General features: G+C 42.1%; 1 protein-coding gene across 1 annotated transcript; it reads right to left on the reverse strand.

The window, feature by feature from the left end:
• Positions 1–1,201: 1,201 nt before the first annotated feature.
• LOC109403574 (protein deltex) lies at positions 1,202–15,806 on the reverse strand. The gene is made up of 4 exons (XM_029861527.2): positions 13,720–15,806; positions 13,446–13,654; positions 2,403–2,545; positions 1,202–2,337 (listed from the first exon to the last, which is right to left on the reverse strand). Exons 1-4 carry the CDS (start codon positions 14,918–14,920, stop codon positions 2,037–2,039), a joined length of 1,854 nt encoding a protein of 617 aa, XP_029717387.2. The 5' UTR covers positions 14,921–15,806; the 3' UTR covers positions 1,202–2,036.
• Between the last annotated feature and the right edge of the window lie 2,775 nt (positions 15,807–18,581).

An 18,581-nucleotide genomic window follows, 5' to 3' on the forward strand; every position in this document is an offset into this window, starting at 1 on the left:
GTTATCATTCAGAGCTATTTTATCGACCAAAATAGTAAAAATCTGCTTTACCGACGTAGTTAGCATTCTAAAAAAGTTTCTTATAATTATAACCCATGATTGCGCCGAGTGGGCTCAGATCCCTGATCGAGAGATTACCTATCGCAGCCGATAGCTCCTATACCAACGGGACTCATTGAGAGGGGGAGTGGTTGAAGGCTACGCTTTCGTACTGCAGTCGCACTGATGATGGAAAGCGGAATCTATTTTTAGATTCGAGATCAATCAGACCCTCAGTTTTGGGAAAGCTTTGAAATGTGCGTTTGGAAACTGATAACTTAATTTGTTATCATTCAGTATCATTATGTTATCGCGATAGACCAAAATTATGGATAACTAAATTTATTATCTTCTGGTTATCATCAATTGGAAAAGGTGATAGCAAATATAGCAAAATTATAACACCGATAACACTGTTTATTATCAAAATGATATCACTTAGTAATCCACCTTTACTCGGGATAACTCACCACCCATCTATTATTGGGCTTTGTTCATTTGAATTAGGCTCAGTGTACCAGTTGTGGCTATAGCACCTCAAATTCGCCATAGTTGATTTTCAACCTTTTAAGATACAAATCAACAAGAAAAAAATCGTGAACAACAGATCACGATCACAAAAGATGATTGCAATCATTCAAATTTCACAATTTGCTCAAATTGTGGTAGAAATAAATCATTTTCCTTAACTTTTCGGCCTCCTTGCACCCTATTTCGCCATAGTGTACCAGTTATGGCAACTCCCATAAGAAATGCATGTAAATAGTGCGAAGTGGAACCCAAATTAACAAATGTGTCCATAACTGGTACAGGGTTCCTATCATTGGCACACGCCGTAATAAATACTAAAAGTAGTTTTGGCTCCGTTTTTATATTTTTCCTGTAAAGTATGAAAACTAATCAATCATTTGACTTATTGTTTACATTCGTCGGTCTTCTTCTTATTTTTGTAGAAATAGTTTTTCTTAGGTGGTGCGATAACTGGTACAGGCACCCTAGTTTGCTGTGTTCAACTATATTACGTGCCCTGTGATTTACCACTTGAGACTCTCTAAAAGGCCGGGGAATTTGTACTGACGGTTACGTGTTTGTTGATTTCAAATTTTCAGATGGTTTTGCGAACAGGATAGCAATGATTTCTTTCAAATAAAAATTAGTCATCTAAGAATACTTCAGTTTATTGATACAAGTTCACTTATCGGCTATCGCCTTCCAGTTTGAAACACAAAATGACTTTCTTGTAAATAAATACAACGAAAAGTTTTCAATCTATCTAAAATTCAGAAGAAATATGATTTCTTAACGTTCAACCAGGTGAATCAATTCACTAAAAGTATCTATATTTTTATTTGAACTATCTTAAATCTACTCAGACTATTTACACATTTATTGGAAGAACTTAAAATGGAAGATGCTTGTTGCTTGTAACCCAACAACTTTAAAAACATTTGATGGGCTAAATTACGATTTTACGAATTACGAGCTTAATAGATAAAATACATGAAAGATCATAACCTCTTAGAGATTTTTTCATTTGCTAACAGTACATATAGTGTCTGCGTGTAAATCGCCTATTGGAAAGATGTGATATTAAAAAAACACTATTTACAAATTTCGACATATTATTGGCACATAGTTAGTCTTTGTTCTGATGGAAGATTCAGATGATGATCGATGAGTGAATGATTCAAACAACGATTCATTACGATGCCAATTGTTGTACATCTTTCATTATCCTCATATACACGTTACCTTGTTTCGGTTTTAAAATACATTCAGAACCACATATGGAAGAACACATGTCATGGAGCATTTAAAATTGTCATTTAAAAAGTCCTGATTGATCACTCAGCTGCTTCTGATCAGTTCTTATACTAATAAAACTCACACGCGCAAACTCACAGTCTTGTCACTTCAGTACGTTTGATTATAACAGAACATAAAAACAAAACAATCCAAAAAACAAACCTTTAAAGCCCCCACCCGGGGCACCGATCTCAATCGGTTACGCCAAGATGCACCAACTGTTGCATGCATCGCTGCATGTACTGCGGATCCGGAAACATCGAATACTGTGTCTTGTGCTCCACGCTGTTCCAAAGCACGACATCCTCTCGGCCGGTGGTTGCCGAACGGCCAATCGAGAACAACAGTCGCCGATCGAAGGCTATCTTTAGATAGCGAAGTATTTTACGCCCGAGTAGGCCATCCGGAAGGAAGCATGTTCGAGGAAATCCCACGGCGAAGAATGCACGTCCCGGATGGGGATGCTCTTTGGCTTGGATGCCGGAAGCAATGCTAAAAGGAACAATTTTGCGATTAAATTTACAGAATAGTCGCCACAGTCGGCTGAGAAAACTTACTTGTACGTAATTTGAATGGTGTTTTGTCCTTCGTGACCAGGGAGACTTCTCGGAATAACGATCCATGACATAGTGCCTGGTGGCTGATCGCCAATTTTCTCTCCGTATACGGACATGCAAATTGGACATTCGATGTATAGACTCTGTAATGTGAGAAAATTTAGAAGAATGAATAACATAGAACAATACACATAATAAAATAATTTTCTAGTATTTACAGTACGATTGATGAAATAAACCGGTCATTCAAAAGAACCCGCATGACCGATACGGTGTAGATACTGTCGGAATCAACCATGACCCCAAAGATTCTAAGTCAGGTGTTCCTTCCCCATGACGCCTGTTAACCCAACTATCTATCTTCGGAATCAACTTGTGGGTCCACCTTCCTTTAGTGGAACTGTCCCACGCGCGCTGTCATTTGATCATGGAGGCCAACCTGACAGTCCTGCATATGCCTCTTGTGCCGTGCATTTCTAAACACTCTATGTCTTCCCCGATAAGAATACCGAAAGCACTATAGGGGAGACTGGGGAGACTTGATCCCTTTTTCTTAATTTACCTGAAACTTTAAGAAAAAACACAAAACTAGATCCGGTTTCCGTACAAAATGGCAGGTAAACATCTATTGCAAGTTAATACACAACAGAAGGCCTTTAAATTATTGTTAAAGTTTTCAAAACTGTGTTTTTATGGAGGCATGTCTTATGATGTATTTTTCAAAAATGGGTGACACTTGATCCCCCTTTCAGCACATGGTTTATTTAAAGGGAAAATCATTCCAGAGTCTTCCTATTCATTTTCTTTTCGAGTATTCTTGTATTTTCGATGAATGTAGAGTGTTTGAAATTGTAAGATTTCCTTAAATTTTTAAGGATATGCCGTATTTTCAAAATGGGGAGACTTGATCCCCCTTTTTTTTTGGTCTGTACTAAAGCTATAATTATCTGACAATTTTATCGTTGAATAGACTTGAATTCCAAGTAAATAGAGGCTTCCGAATGGAATTTTATTTTTCACATGTATAATGTGTGTGTGATCCTCGAGGGATCAAGTCTCCCCATGTTACTGTTGTGTATACTAAGCTGAGTTAATTAAAATATGTTAACAACAGCCTTATTTGGATAAATGAGTTTGAAAGTATTTTATTTAAACTATGTGCTGTGAAATTTTGGCACGATTTCTGAAGGACTGAAAACAAACCATCAGCCGTTAAAAAATAATGCAATGTACAATCGAAATCACTTGTAGCCAAAACATAGTCGTTTGTCCAGGAGTAGTTTTGGAAAAATTATGCTAGAAGAAAAATGTTTTTGATTCCGAGCAAATATGGGGGGAACAAGTCTCCCCAGGGATCAAGTCTCCTCAGTCTCCCCTACCTGTAATGACGCAGAACGCAGCGTGTGACACGGTACGGTACGCGCTCGCAACCCTCAGGCACATTAGTCTATAAGTACTTTCCAGCTTACCATGCTTGCATCGCGTTCCTTTATTTTTTTTGTAACCGACAGTATAGCATCTACGGTTGACCCCCCCCCCCCCCCCCTCTTCAAGAAACCGTACTAGCTACTCGAGAGACTATTTACACCCTCGGTGTGCCTCAACATTCAATTGAGGATGATCTTTTCGAGTACCTTTCCCGTCGTGTCGATCAAGCATATTGGTATTTATGCCGATGGGTCTCCGGATGGTTTCTCGGCCTTTGGCTATAGAATCAGGATCTGCTTCTTCCAAACTTCTGGGAAAACTTCCTCGTCCAGGCATTTCTGCATAGCAGGCCTGAACATCTCGGGAGCCTCTGCAATAGCTACTTTTAAAGCTAGGTTCGGAACTCAGTCCAGACCTGAGGCCTTACCTACGCTAAGGGACTTTTCAATCCCGCAAGTTCCACAACGGTGACCCTCTTCTCATCGCCAGCCTCAGCCCCCGGCTTTCCTTCGAAAGAAAGAATAGGATCATGACGCCCTGTATGAGCCTTTATACGTCTCGCTTTGGCCATCACTCTCGTAGGCATCACCCCACGGATTCGCATTGGCACTCTGGCAGAGAGGCCCTCGAAGCAGGCCTTATTCCTTGCCCTCATCTCGGTCTTCACGCACGTGAGAGCACCGCTACCAGCTCGTTGCCGTCTAAACCAAGTAAGTTTCGCTCACGGCGGAGCGCCTCCCATAAACGTCGAAGTATGATGTCTTCCACCTGCGAGGGCTTGGCCTTGGCCTAGCCGCCTCTTCTACTACCCGCTGCCTTCTGTTGTTGTTGTTGTTGTTGTTGTTGTAGATAATACTGTATCGAACCGCCAGGTGATCACTGTGCTGTAAGTGTAGTCATCGTCTAGTTTCCAGTTCGAACTACTTGTTAGGCCAGGACTACAAAAAGTAACGTCGATAATCGACTCCGCTCCGTTCCGACTAAGATCTGACCCCCTGGGTCGTGAAGCGGCTTCCCCATTCCACGACCCAGGCATTGAAGTCACCCGCTATTACCACCGGCCTTCGCCCTGTTAGCATGGTCGTCATACATCCCAGCATCTGCATAAATTGTTCGATCGACCACCGTGAAGGCACATAACAACTACAGAGTGGTGAATACGAAGCCCTGGTATAGACAGACCCATCCGCGGCCCAATTGCCGTTGCCGGCGGGTACTCGATATGGGTCCGCTATGATGGCGATATCCGTCCTCCACTCAGAAACCGCCTGACTGCTGAACCACGTCACAGTGGTTCAGGTTCAGCTGCGTTACCTGCACTGTGATTTGTTCACTGCGGCTTTCTTGAAGGCCGCGCACCTTGGACCACCCGTTAGATACCTGTTGTTCACGGATTTCTCGGTTTATATCAGAGAAATGGGTGGACTCGTGTATCCTTGTGCCGTATGGCCTTCAGCGCCGCATCGCCTGCACAGCTTGCCGTCCCTTGACTTGTATCCCGGTCCCAGATACCTGAAGCAAACCTCCGGTGGCTCAGTTGACATACTGACCAGCCCACCATCAGCTTCCCTACTTTCTCGGGCTTATTTGCGTCCGCCACAGGTAGCTGTACCAAGGCTATCTGTGCCCCTGCCTGGTAATTTCATAACCAAACAGACATTCGCACCTCGCACGGTTGCCGCAGTGCCGTGACGAGCTCTTCTACGCCAGTGATCTCGCCTAGGTTTTTCACCAGAGTCGCCTCCGCTGTAAGAGCCATCACCTCGACCCCTTCGCCAAGAACCTCTTCCGCCAAACTTCTGTAGGTGCCCTTGTACTCCTTGTCGCGCTTGAGCTCGAGGGTCACTTCACCCTTACGTGTACGTCTAGCACTACGCACGTCGGCTCCTAGATTCACGAGTTTGGCATCGCTTCGCATCGCCTTCAAAACGTCCGAGTACTTAGACTGTTAGGTCTTGATGACGAGTGCGTCACCTTTCTCGCGCTTAGCACCTATCCTCCTACGATTCTTAGGCTTGGTGTCTCTACGCTCCGAAATGCGTGGACGTGATTATTCTGCCTCTCGAACCATCTACCCTGACTGAGTAGTATCGGTGTTCGAAAGTTACACGTTCCGATTAGTCTGTTCATAGACACACACGGAAGGAAGTACAGTATCCCTTCCCAACGGTACCGTGAAGCGACTGTGGGTTTCGTCGTCCTGATCATCGTTTGATAGCCGATGACAAGAGTGCGGCTGGATTCAGTACCTAAATATTTAATCCAGTCCCGCCGCAAGAGGAACGCCGTATAAGATCAAGCTACCAATTGGAAGATTGTGCTGACACCAACCGTTTCCATTTATGTACAACGTGGATTCTTTACTACTCTCGTGGTCCGTGTGTATCATCAGAGATCATACAGAAGGAGCAGGTGTTTATGTACCAAAATCTTCGGTTTATAATTTGCGCCGAAGGACCTCACAACTGCATCTTGAATACTGAGATCGACATCAATAGAAACTGGAGAAGATGAAACGGAGGTGAGTCGGCTGTTAACTACGAAAAAGTGGAGATGAAATCTGGAAATAGGATTGAAATTTGACAGGACATCGCATCAGAGACAGACGCAGGAACTCGTAGTGACGAAGCTTCAACAAAGAATTAAAACGGTCGATTGGATCAAACAAATTTGATTTGCAAAAACGAAATATTTTGCATGAGTCGTTAATTTAGATGTTAATTGACGAATTAACGTTTTTTTTTAAGATTTATTAAACTTCAAACTTAAATAATTAAAAATTTAGTAAACTTGTGAAAATTTTGCATAGCTTTTCGTATTCCAGGGTGGTTAATTCAGGAGGAAAAAATATTTCTAGCACTTACAAAAACATTTCACTGACTGATCAATTTCACCCCGAAGTTATAATTTTTGGTTTTTTATTTCAAATGATATTTTTCGTAATAAAATGATTTGCAGTAGAATTTTTAATCTCGTTGACTGATGAAACCCATGGTCGTACTTGTTTTAAAGCATTAAATTGAAACATATCGATAAATATTCAAATTTTATTCGCCAAAAACTTTTCGTAGAGTGATCAATTTCACCAGAAATCACGGTACTCCTTCCCAAATAGTCCCAAACCCTACCTGGATACGAATTGTTCCAAGAACAAATTTGGCATCGTACACAAATTACGTAACGCTATAGGGGGAGGGGGGGGGTCTAGCTTAGCGTTACGAGCCATACAAAATATTTTTGGTTTTCATACAAAAAGCGTTACAAGGGGGAGGGGGGGAGTCTGAAATCGCCGATTTTAGCGTTACGTAATTTGTGTACCATGCCTTTCCGCAAAAAAAAACTGCCCTGCACAAATTTCAAGGGAACCAGTCTGGGCTTATTTTGATGCTATTGGAACTTGAAGATATTTAAGAATTGTGCTTCTGTGCAACTATTACGGTTGACTTTTGTGGATAACAGAAACCAAAACTGAAGTGCACTAGCAAGAGTACCTACTTGACGAACCGAAGCACTCGAGTTTCAGTTTCGAGGACCGGTTACAAAGACGCACCAATGCAATGATGCACCAATTCAGCATAGGCACAATGCTACAGTGCTATGATTCTTATAGCTTTCATACTGTTAAACATTTCAGTGAAACATTTCAAAGCGTGACGGAAGGACAGACAACTCTGGGGCTTTAGATACGAAAAATAAAATAGAACATTACAAATGCACAAAACACAACATGCGACACAAAACACAAATTGTGCCCAGTTATCCGACTGGATAATGAAATCAAATCCCAGGATGATGAGGTTTCATAATTTTTATTGGTCCATTCGTCAATCCTGAATCGTTTTTTTCACTAACTGGTTGCCTTTTTTCGCAACATTACACAATGGTCCAAGAAACAGATTTACGAGGAAAGATGCATTCAGCGCCTTCAAATGATTTTCTAGATTAATATGGTCTTCTACAAAGTTGTTCCTAAAAATAAGGCCCTCTTTTCAATATACATGAAATTTAGGGTGGTCCATATTTTCTAAGAAATTGGGACCCAAACTTTTTTATTTGCAAGAATAACTATATACATTCTTCGGGATAGTTGTAGATCTATCAATTTTGAGCAAGTTTGCTGAAGACACTTTTTATGTAGCTTTAAAATTGACCGATCCAGAGGTATTTTTCTGAATAAGCTTAGGGTGGTTCAAGAAAAAACGGTTTTCGGGCGTTAACTTTTTCAGTTTCGATTTTTCATCAAAGTCGCCCAAGAAACACTTGTAGAGCATTTGAAGACGCGTCGTTTCGTGCGCTGAGATGGTCGTTATCTCTTTTGGTTCAAAAGTTACAGGCATGTTTCTAAAAAAATCGTAGTTTTTTAAAAAGGTGTTATGACAAACATGGGGCAAACATTCAAAAGAAGAAATGTTGTTATAAAACATATTAAAAAATTAGAGGGGTGTTATTTTTGTAACTCAAGTGAAAAATACTTGAAAAGTGCCTATTTTTTCTAGAAAATTATCAATATCTTTTGAACGGAATGACGTAGCAACATTCTCAGCGCACGAAAATGTGCGTTTTTCAAAGCTCTTAAACTGGTTCTTAGACAACGTTGATGATAAATTTGAAACAAAAAAGATAAAGCGTTAAAACTGTTTTGACCAAATTTGGAGCCTTTTCCCATAGTTTTCATAGGATGACGCTAGAACAAATCGTTATATTGCTTTATCTTTTTTGTTTCAAATTTTTCGTCAAAGTCGCCTAAGAACCACTTTCAGAGCTACCAAAAACGCGCATTTTCGTGCGCTGAGAATGTTGCTACGTCATTCCGTTCAAAAGATATTGATGATTTTCTTGAAAAAATAGGCACTTTTCAAGTATTTTTCACTTGAGTTACAAAAATAACACCCCTCTAGTTTTTTGATATGTTTTATAACAACATTTCTTCTTTCGAATGCGGGAAAAAGATATTTTTTATATTTGCCCCAACCCATCATAACACCTTTTTAAAAAACTATGATTTCTTAAGAAAAACGCCTGTAACTTTTGAACCAAAAGAGATAACGACCATCTCAGCGCACGAAACGACGCGTCTTCAAATGCTCTACAAGTGTTTCTTGGGCGACTTTGATGAAAAATCGAAACTGAAAAAGTTAACGCCCGAAAACCGTTTTTTCTTGAACCACCCTAAGCTTATTCAGAAAAATACCTCTAAATCGGTCAATTTTAGAGCTGCATAAAAAGTGTCTTCAACAAACTTGCTCAAAATTGATAGATCTACAACTATCCCGAAGAATGTATATAGTAGACTGGGTCAACAAAGTCGATTTTTTGGAACAATGTTTTTTCGATTCCTTTAAGCGTCCAAAACAACTGTGCAGAATTTGGGAGCGATTGGTTGCGTCCCCGTATTCCGCTTTGCGATTGAAATTTGTATGGAATTTAGTATGGGAAAACGTGCTTTTTACATTTTTCTCATAAATTGAAATTTTTCGTCTAAAACTTTCTAATTAATGACGTTGAAGCATAGCCTAGGATATGCCGAAAAACTTTGCCGAAGACCGCAAAGTGATCCGCCACTTGTGAAAAAAGTTAGAACGCACAGATTGCCTGGTGGTGCTTATCATTTAACATGTAAAGGAATAACATCAATAATAAAATCTCAGTTTTTGGCCTAAGTTACCAAGCGAATAACTTTTTTCACAAGCGTCGGATCACTTTGCGGTCTTCGGCAAAGTTATTCGGTATATCCTAGGCTATACTTTAACGTTATTAGTTAAACGGTATTAGACAAAATAATTCAACTTATAAGTAAAATGCAAAAAAAGTACGTTTTCCCATACTAACTTCCATACAAATTTCAATCACAATGCGGAATACGGGGACGCAACCTCCTCTCCTCTTCTTGGCGTAACGTCCTCACTGGGACAATGCCTGCTTCTCAGCTTATTGTTCTATGAGCTCTTCCACAGTTTTTCACTGAGAGCTTCCTCTGCCAATGACCATTTTGCATATGTATATCGTGTGGCAGACACAAAGATACTCTATGCCCAAGGAAGTCAAGGAAATTTCCTCTACGAAAAGATCCTGGACCGACCGGGAATCGAACCCGTCACCCTCAGCATGGTCATGCTGAATACCCGTGCGTTTACCGCCTCGGCTATATGGGTCGCTATATGGGGACGCAACCAATCGCTCCCAAATTTTGCACAGTTGTTTTGGGCGCAAAAAGGAGTCAAAAAAGCTTTGTTCTGGGTTGATGCGGTCAAATTTAAAGTTTCTCCATACAACGTTGACCCACTCTAGTATATAGTTAATCTTGCAAATAAAAAAGTTTGGTTCCCAATTTCTTTGAAAATATGGACCACCCTAATTTTCATGTATATTGAAACGAGGGCCTAATTTTTAGGAACAACTTTGTAGAAGACCATATTTGACTAAAAACTCATTTGAAGGCGTTGAATGCATCTTTCCTCGTAAATCTGGGTCGTGGACCACTGTGCATTAGTTGCTTTCATAGACTGTGTTTTGTCTAGAATTTTTTAATCCTAAGGGGGCATCCTGTTTCGGACTACAACACAAGACTGTCTACATTTTGATGTCTATGCTAGGGGACGTTGTCTTGTACTTGATCGTTGCCCGAAATGGCCTAAAGCACTACAAATGCACATGAAAGTTCAAGGACAGATGTACAAACTACAGTACAACATACCGTCAGTCGAGGTGACATTCGGCCGGGGGGGGGGGCGGTAACTTTGAACCAGAAATCAAGAAAGATGTAAGATGTTTCGCTCAAAAAACTAATATTTATCAACGTGATTATCATGAAGTGTGGAGCGGACCTGGTGTGATGGTTAGAACACGTGACTATCACGCCGAGGACCTGGGATCGAATCCCACTTAGCTTAGCTTAGCTTAGACTGACTGCACACATCTATGGTTGCTATTCCGTGATTGACCCGAACCAATGACAGTTGCACAATGAATCAACTGTGAATAATTGACTGGGAGTGGTCAATATTCTCACTGTGCACGCTTCAGAGACTCTCTTTAATGGTACAATAACGGCGCCGGCCACGTCCTTGCAGTCAGGTTGGAAGAGGGAAGGAATATTAGTAACAACCTTTGTTAAGTGAAGGCCCGCGTTTACCGCTGCGACTCCACCAAAGGCTGCAGGAAGGAGTGTTTGTTAGTAGGAAAGGTATCGTTGGGTCTGGATTCACTTTGATAAGTAATATGACCTTCGTGTCATGCCGGTTGCCGCACTATTGTTTGCTTTATGCGGAAAGCAAACAATCGACCACCCGCATCAGGTGGTCGCTTAATATTTACTGCAAACGACGCGACAAAATATGCAATCTAACACACTATTATTCGCTTCACTCGGAAAGCAAACAATCGATCACCCACGTCAGGTGGTCACTTAATATTTCGAATCGAACCGCGGAAGCAAGTCGCCAAATATTTATCTGCAAATGACACGAACGAACAAGCAAGCTGATGCACTATTGTTCACTTCATATGAGAAGCAAACAACTGATCACCCACGTCAGGTGATCGTTCAATGTTGCTACAAAAGACGCGACACAACGAAATGCTCATTTCCGAATAGAGAAAAAGAAAAAACGAACGACCAAAGCAAAAGCACGCGACACCGGCACCCGGACGAAATCCTATCACACACTCGACCTGGGATCGAATCCCACTCCCGACAAACTCACAAAATGTGAGTTCTTCCTTCGGAAGGGAAGTAAAGCGTGGGTCCCGAGATGAACTAGCCCAGGGCTAAAAATCTCGTTAATACAGATAAAAAAATAAAAATAATAAAAAAAATATCATGAAGTGGAAAGTGTATGATAAATATAACTTGCGTTGATCATGCAGTGTAGAAAAAGTCACATTTTGTTGATTTTTCGTTAAGAAAAAGTGATGTTCGAGCTGTAGTACAAATGAATCTTTTTGGGGGTGACCAGGGCCGCATTTACAAATGTGGGGGCCCGGGGCCACAGCGTTGTGGGGGCCCTTTATAAAGAAGATAAATTTTGCCCAAAAAAACCTAAAAAATATCAACCTTTCTTACAAATATGCTAATGAAGATATTAGGGGGATTCACTTAACAGCGTGTGCGCAAGTGTGTATAAATTAAATAGTTCTGATTTGCAAGCGATATTTTCTCACATTGAACTATTTTGTTTGAATTTTAGTGTTTGGGTCAATGTCACCTCCCAGAAGGGAAGTAATTGGGCCATCAGTGAAGAGAATTGTCAGACAAAAGAGACACAAAACAAGCAACAAAGAAAGCACGACGATAACTCTTTATTCCTACTGGTAACAGATAATGACATGATCTAGAATTTTTTTTGTTGCAGACAAAACTGAAGCTGAATTTGTTGCGTTCTTTTCAACTCGTGAATAATCAATTATTACTAACCCAAAATCGAAACTGTTTGATGATAGATCTTCAACAGAGTTGCAGTGTTTATCGATTCGAACTTACCGTTCGAAAATCGCAATGCAAGGCTTAACAATCTCTAAACTCGTGGTGCACGATCTTTGTCCTATTCTGTTCAAGTTGGGACAAACCTATGTCGCATTGGGTAAGAATGTCGCAACAAATTCAGGTTGCGACATTGTCGTTATTATTGCGCGACGGTTGAATTTTGATTCACTGGAGCCAATTTCAATTAGTCTACATCATTGTAAAAATTTAAGTTGAAGCGTTTATACTTTAAATAATCCTAAACAATATAAAAAAGAAAGGGACTACCTAATTTAATATTGATATAGAGCTAAAATATTTTTGTAACAACCTACAAAGGGATGGGCTATGCAATTTTGGCCCAATGACACCCCCACTGACGATACAAAATAAACTGACAAAATGTTCACTCACATCAAATAACAAACGTAACAGTTGAAAATTCGCTATTTTCAACATCTTCTCATCTATTGGATGGTGCTTCAGGTCTGGGTTCTTTCTAAGTTGATGATTGTTGGACTAAATAAAAATGCTTGCAAATACTTGGTCAAGTGTGTGGAGCTGAGTGGGTCTATGCCATTGTAGATAATAGCAACATCAGCAATGCAATGCCAATTCAACTTTGCAATTCCATCCAAGACTTGTGCAAGTAGTCATGCTATGCTATGCTAAGCTATTCCAACGGCTCGTCATTAGAAATTGCCTTTGCATACTTCCCCCAGTTTGTACTTAGTGAGATCAAACGCGAAGCTGATTTAGCGAGCTAGGATAGAATCGATGGAAAACCTAAATTTTGATCGGGAAGCGATAACTACTGTTAAGATCTTCGAGGAATGTAGATTCAATTAATAGTGATTTCGATCAGATTGAGTGATCCAACATACTTGGAGGATCTGAAGGTTGTATTTGTGTAGCTTTCCAGTGTTCAAATTTGTTAAACCGGGAGCGGTCGCGTAGTGTACTGCGTACACGGCTGCTGAAAGTGATCGAAGACGCGACTGCTCGTTAAGCTGAAATTGCCGTAGATGGTTGCGCAATTGCCATTTTTTAAAAACCCATACCGTGCGATTTGAAATCTCTTAGGATTAATAATGAAGTATATCTTCGCGATATTTACTTGATCTATAACATGAAATCTGAATATATCTACTCACCTTTTGATTTTCCTTCTGCTGCCCCAGGATCAACTCATTCAGACAGTTCAGATGCATGAGATGCTGACAGCGCGATAGCGAAACCGTTGGGTTGTGATTATTGTGGCGCAACTCCTCCATACACATCGGGCAGGGTTGAGCATGGGGCCACTGTGGCGGATCCACCACTCTCACGAACCGCGATATCATATCACTGGCCGGATCCACACCTAAAATCCAAGAAGAATCTAATTGAAGCTAAAGATTTCTACAGCAATGGAAGCCGTGATCGTACCGACAATAGCTCCGGGAATGTTCTGCTGCGACGAAGCGGACGTGAACACGTCATCGCTTCCCATCGAGCAGTCCAGCAGGTCGGAAACGGATCCGAGATTGTTGCTCTTCCGGCCGGTGCTGTCCTTGCTTTCCTGACTGAGGTAGGTGGACACCGTGTCTACGCTGGGCCTTCGACCCGAGTTAATGCTCGAGGAATCGGTTTCGATCAACGATTCGCCTCGGCTGCGCGATTTGCTCCGGTGCCGTTGGAATCCCATCGATCGACTGCTCGGGTGGCTGCGAAGCGATTGCTGGTGGGCGTGGTTCGACTGGAACTGCTGATGGTTCTGGTGCTGGCTGGATGTGGAAGGGGCGGAGTTCTGTGGGTAATCGGGGAGTTCTTGGTGTTGCGAATGCTTCGAACCGAAGATGTTGAGATTGTGTAATATTTGACGGGCCAGGTTGGTCGGTGTTACCGGAACCATGTCTATCTGCTTGCCGGCTTTGAGAACTTTGGTGGGTCGTTTTGGCTGGTTAGCGCATAGCACCGGCTGGGATTTGGATTTGGAATGAAGATGCGATGTGGACTGCTGCGAACCGGATGTATTGGAAGAACACGAACTCGCTCCACTTGAAATTAATTGGCTTGGTTTTGGGGGAAGGTTTGGAACGGAGTGGGAAGACTGGGGAGCTGCTGGAGTCTGATGATTTGGCGGTAGCTTTACGAGGGGGTACGGGGCTTGCTGTATCCGTCGTATGCTTCTCAGAGGTCCATTTTGATGGCGTATTTGTGTGAGATTCAAGAAGTTTATGGTGTACGGTAGGATGAGATGGGTCTTTGTTAGATCAATCGTTTGGTCACCTCGAGCCCAAGCTTCTTCTATCACGCATTGAACTTCCATGGTGTAACTATGCCAGTCGTTCCCGGATGATCCACACCACTCCCATTTGGTTCCTTTGCCAGCTGGTGAACTTGGTTTGTAGAAATGCCTTCGAACATTTGTCACGGCAAACTCTTGATCCTCGCAGCATTGGGTCATAGTACGAACGTTGACATAGTACTGTTCTAAGGATGGATCTGCATCGCTCAGCAGAACACGGGTGAGCTTTTTGCCGTGAGCTCGTTCCAAGTGCTGCGACACAGCTGGACTGTACGGGAGCCATTTGGCACCACGAGATTCAAACTCCCAAACAACAACTGCATGACCAGAATTTGTCATTCTGGTAACCTAGATTTAGCTAGGGTGAGCAACAGCTTAACTAAAATTTATGGCACACGACTAATAATGCTCTTTTTTTTACTCCCTCTGTCTACACTGCACTGCTGCCACGGGGCGCTCGATCACTCCAGTGCGATCGTCTGCACAGAGTCCATTTTCGCCATTTACTCTCGAAGAAATTGGATGTTGTTTTCGACACAGGATGTTCAATATTAGAATATATCGTTCCTGCACTCCGCCGAACCGCCACAAGTTCATTCAACCTCCTAATAACTCGCCAGCACGGGCGAAGGAAGCAGAAAAGAACAAAACGAGAGCACTTACGAATGCGCGATTAACACTGGGCAATTAAAAGCCTCAAATCCACCATTTAATAACCACCCTCCACTTCGGCTAACAAGCCCACGAGCCCACTTGTTAATAACACTGCTGCCATGGCGTACGATCCAGCATTCAACACCGAGTTTAGACACATCTTTTGCACCATTCATCGATCAACGATCACATTTTGCACACCTCATTCGCACTATCAATTCCAATTGAGGCGGAAAAATGGCTCCAAACTGGCAGCAATCAGCAAATCAGTTAACGCATCTACCCTAATTTTAATTGACTTCTTCGAACCTTTCGGACACAACCACTGACACTGACTGCTGCTGAATGACTACCGTGTAGAGCTGAGAATGTACGGAAAAATCAAGATGGCGAGATTTATTTCTCATTCACCGATGTGGCTCACCACGGCCAAGTAAGAAGCCCACCGTGCGATTCACTTGTTCGCTGGGTGAGGGTGATCCTCGATGCGCCTCCATGCAGAAAATGGTTTCAATCACTTCTCACCTCAATCTCCAGATGAGTCTTCACCGAGGATCATTCACTTGTTTTGTTTGTTTCTTCCATATGCATCGCACGAATACGACGGCGATCCATCACAACCACATACAATCCACTTAGACTGGTCCGAATTTGTATGGTGGAATATTCTCAAGTTGACAAATTCTATGGGAAACCTTTCAGAGTTACATCATTGCATTGTGAAGAATCTCCGGAAATTTCAGCTCAATTGAAAAAATGGAGCTTTAATTTCATCTCCGTTTGAGTGAGTTTTTGCTTATTTTACCCAGCGATGGAAAATGTCTTGGAAAAAAATGTCATGACATTTTTCTGGTCTTCTATTTTCTGTGTGAGTTCTCTTCGGTGAGCATCAACAATCGATAATGCTAGTGAATTAAGGAAAATTCTATAATGTCGTCGATACACATTAGGCATTGAAATTGGCAGCTAATCATTTGATATATTCATGAAATTTTCCATCCCTGCTCGTATCAACCGAGGGAAAACAAATGAACACAGTTTCATTCTTCTTGAACATACAGTGACCCCACAATTTATGAATCGGCAAAAATGATCACAGTTGATCATTTGATCAACATGGTGATTCATAAATAGTGTACAAAATTAAGGTGATTCATCGGTGTGGAGTCACTGTAATGCAATCTTTTTCAGTCGAGTCCTTTTAGTTTAGTAGGGTTCCAACTGTTGGTGACAGATGTATCGTGGAACTTTTCTAACTTTTTCGATTTTACACCAGTCTAAACCAACACTCACACCAACAAACCGCATTGCACCGCCTGGCACTGCACAGTGCACCACACTTGCATTGCATCAAGCATAAAGCAGCATAATGCCAAATGCACGACGCGCACATGTTGGTGAGATGTGATTTTTTAAATGGACGCACCCCTCAGTAATGCTACCGCGCATACAAGCACGTGCCTTCGGTGCATGTAGTGTGTGCAGGCAGATAGGGCGGTTGCGTGTATGCATCGAGATCGACTCTCGCGCAAACCCTTCGAAGGAGGGTTGAACGAATAACGCTACGCGTAGGAATGGCACCATACAGGGACATGCGCGCCCTTCCGGGCGAAAGCCACCTGCAGTCGTCGAGTCGTATATTTCTTTGTGCTGGTTATGCTGTTTATGTTTCCCTTGAGACCATCTTCAGTGCTTTATCCGTACAATGTGAAGGGTGCGTTTAGTATTTGAAGAACACAGTAAACTACTCATAATGCGATATTCATTACATAATAATCGAGTCGCCTGCAATGAATACACTTCATCCATTTTGAACTGTTTCAAAACATGTTAAGGTAAGGTCTTGTACCATTTGGGCAGGTGTACGTATTTTGGGCACTTGCCGCCAAGTTTGGGAACACTCTCTTGCAGAGAGTTACACTCACTTGATGTTTTCTCAGCTCAGAAGCGTGCAATCAAGAAATGATGTATGGACGACTTTTGCCTTGTAGTTTATTTGACACATCATATGTACGCGAATGAGATGTTTGAAGTGAGCGACATTGATTAAAAATAGAACAAAAATCGATTTCAAATCATCAACCTTGTATGGAAAGTCGAAAAAATTTCCGCTCTACTGTAATTTTTTTCCTTCGCTTTTTCGAATTCAGGGCATGATTCTACACCAACAACGATCATCAACTTACCGAGTTCAAAAATGCTGTAAAATAGTGTTATTGTAAGTAGGACTCCAGACAGCAGCGCAATATTCAAGGGTAGAGCGCACAAGCGAGCAATACAGTAATTTTAAGCAATAGATCTTGGAGAAATTCTTGGCGATCCTGAAGATGAATCCTACATTCCGAGACGCTTTGTCGATAATGAATAAAATATGTTGCTTGAAAGTTAGCTGCGATACCAGTGTAACACCCAGGTCCTTCACGTGAGTCACGCGCTCGATTGTCGTACCAAAGGAGACTATAGTCAAAGACGGTTGGCTGCCTCTTACGGGAGAACGTTATAACGGAACACTTGGCAGGATTCACTACCATTATGTTCAGAGACCACGAATTAGCAAAGTGATCCAGCTGATTTTGCAAATCAAGGCAATCGTAGAATGAGCGGATTTTCAGGAATTGTTTGAGGTCATCAGCGTAAGAAAGTCGAGGCCCTTTGATGACAGGATGCACATCGTTGAAGTAGATCAAGAAGATCAAGGGTCCTAGATGGCTCCCTTGTGGTATTCCGGAAGTTGCGTCAAAGCTATCCGATCTGCTATTTCCTATCACCACCAACAAATGCCGGCCGGTGAGATATGAACGCAACCAGTTCAGAAGACTGCCGCCGACGCCAAGTCGGTCGAGCTTCGCAACCGCGATAGTGTGATGCAGCTTGTCGAAAGCGGCTGTCTGAGCTTTATCGGACAAGCTGTTAGTTACATACGAGAGACACAGAAGATTGGTGGAAGTAGAGCGCCCGGAAGTGAACCCATGTTGATCGTCGCTCAGAAGTTGCTTGCAATGCGACAGCAGTGATTCCATTATGACCAGCTCAAAATGTTTCGACACGGCACACAAAGACGTAATTCCACGGTAATTATCGACGTCACGTTTACTTCCTTTTTTGTGCACGGAAACATGTGTGCGAATATCCAACACGAAGGGAATGAACCGCTGGATAGTGGCAGCTGAAACCTTGGGTAGTACACAGCGATGTCCCGTTTAATCATGGCGGTAGAATCTCGGTCAGCGGATCGACTGCAAATCGGACGGGATTCAGGAGACGGAATATAAGCTATACTTGCCGATAATAGGGTTCCGGAAGGCCCCCCCCGAGCAGAAGAAAATAACAAAATCATAACAACGGA

Source organism: Aedes albopictus, unplaced genomic scaffold (assembly GCF_035046485.1).
Source record: "Aedes albopictus strain Foshan unplaced genomic scaffold, AalbF5 HiC_scaffold_414, whole genome shotgun sequence".
In the NCBI taxonomy this organism is placed as follows: Eukaryota; Metazoa; Arthropoda; class Insecta; order Diptera; family Culicidae; genus Aedes; species Aedes albopictus.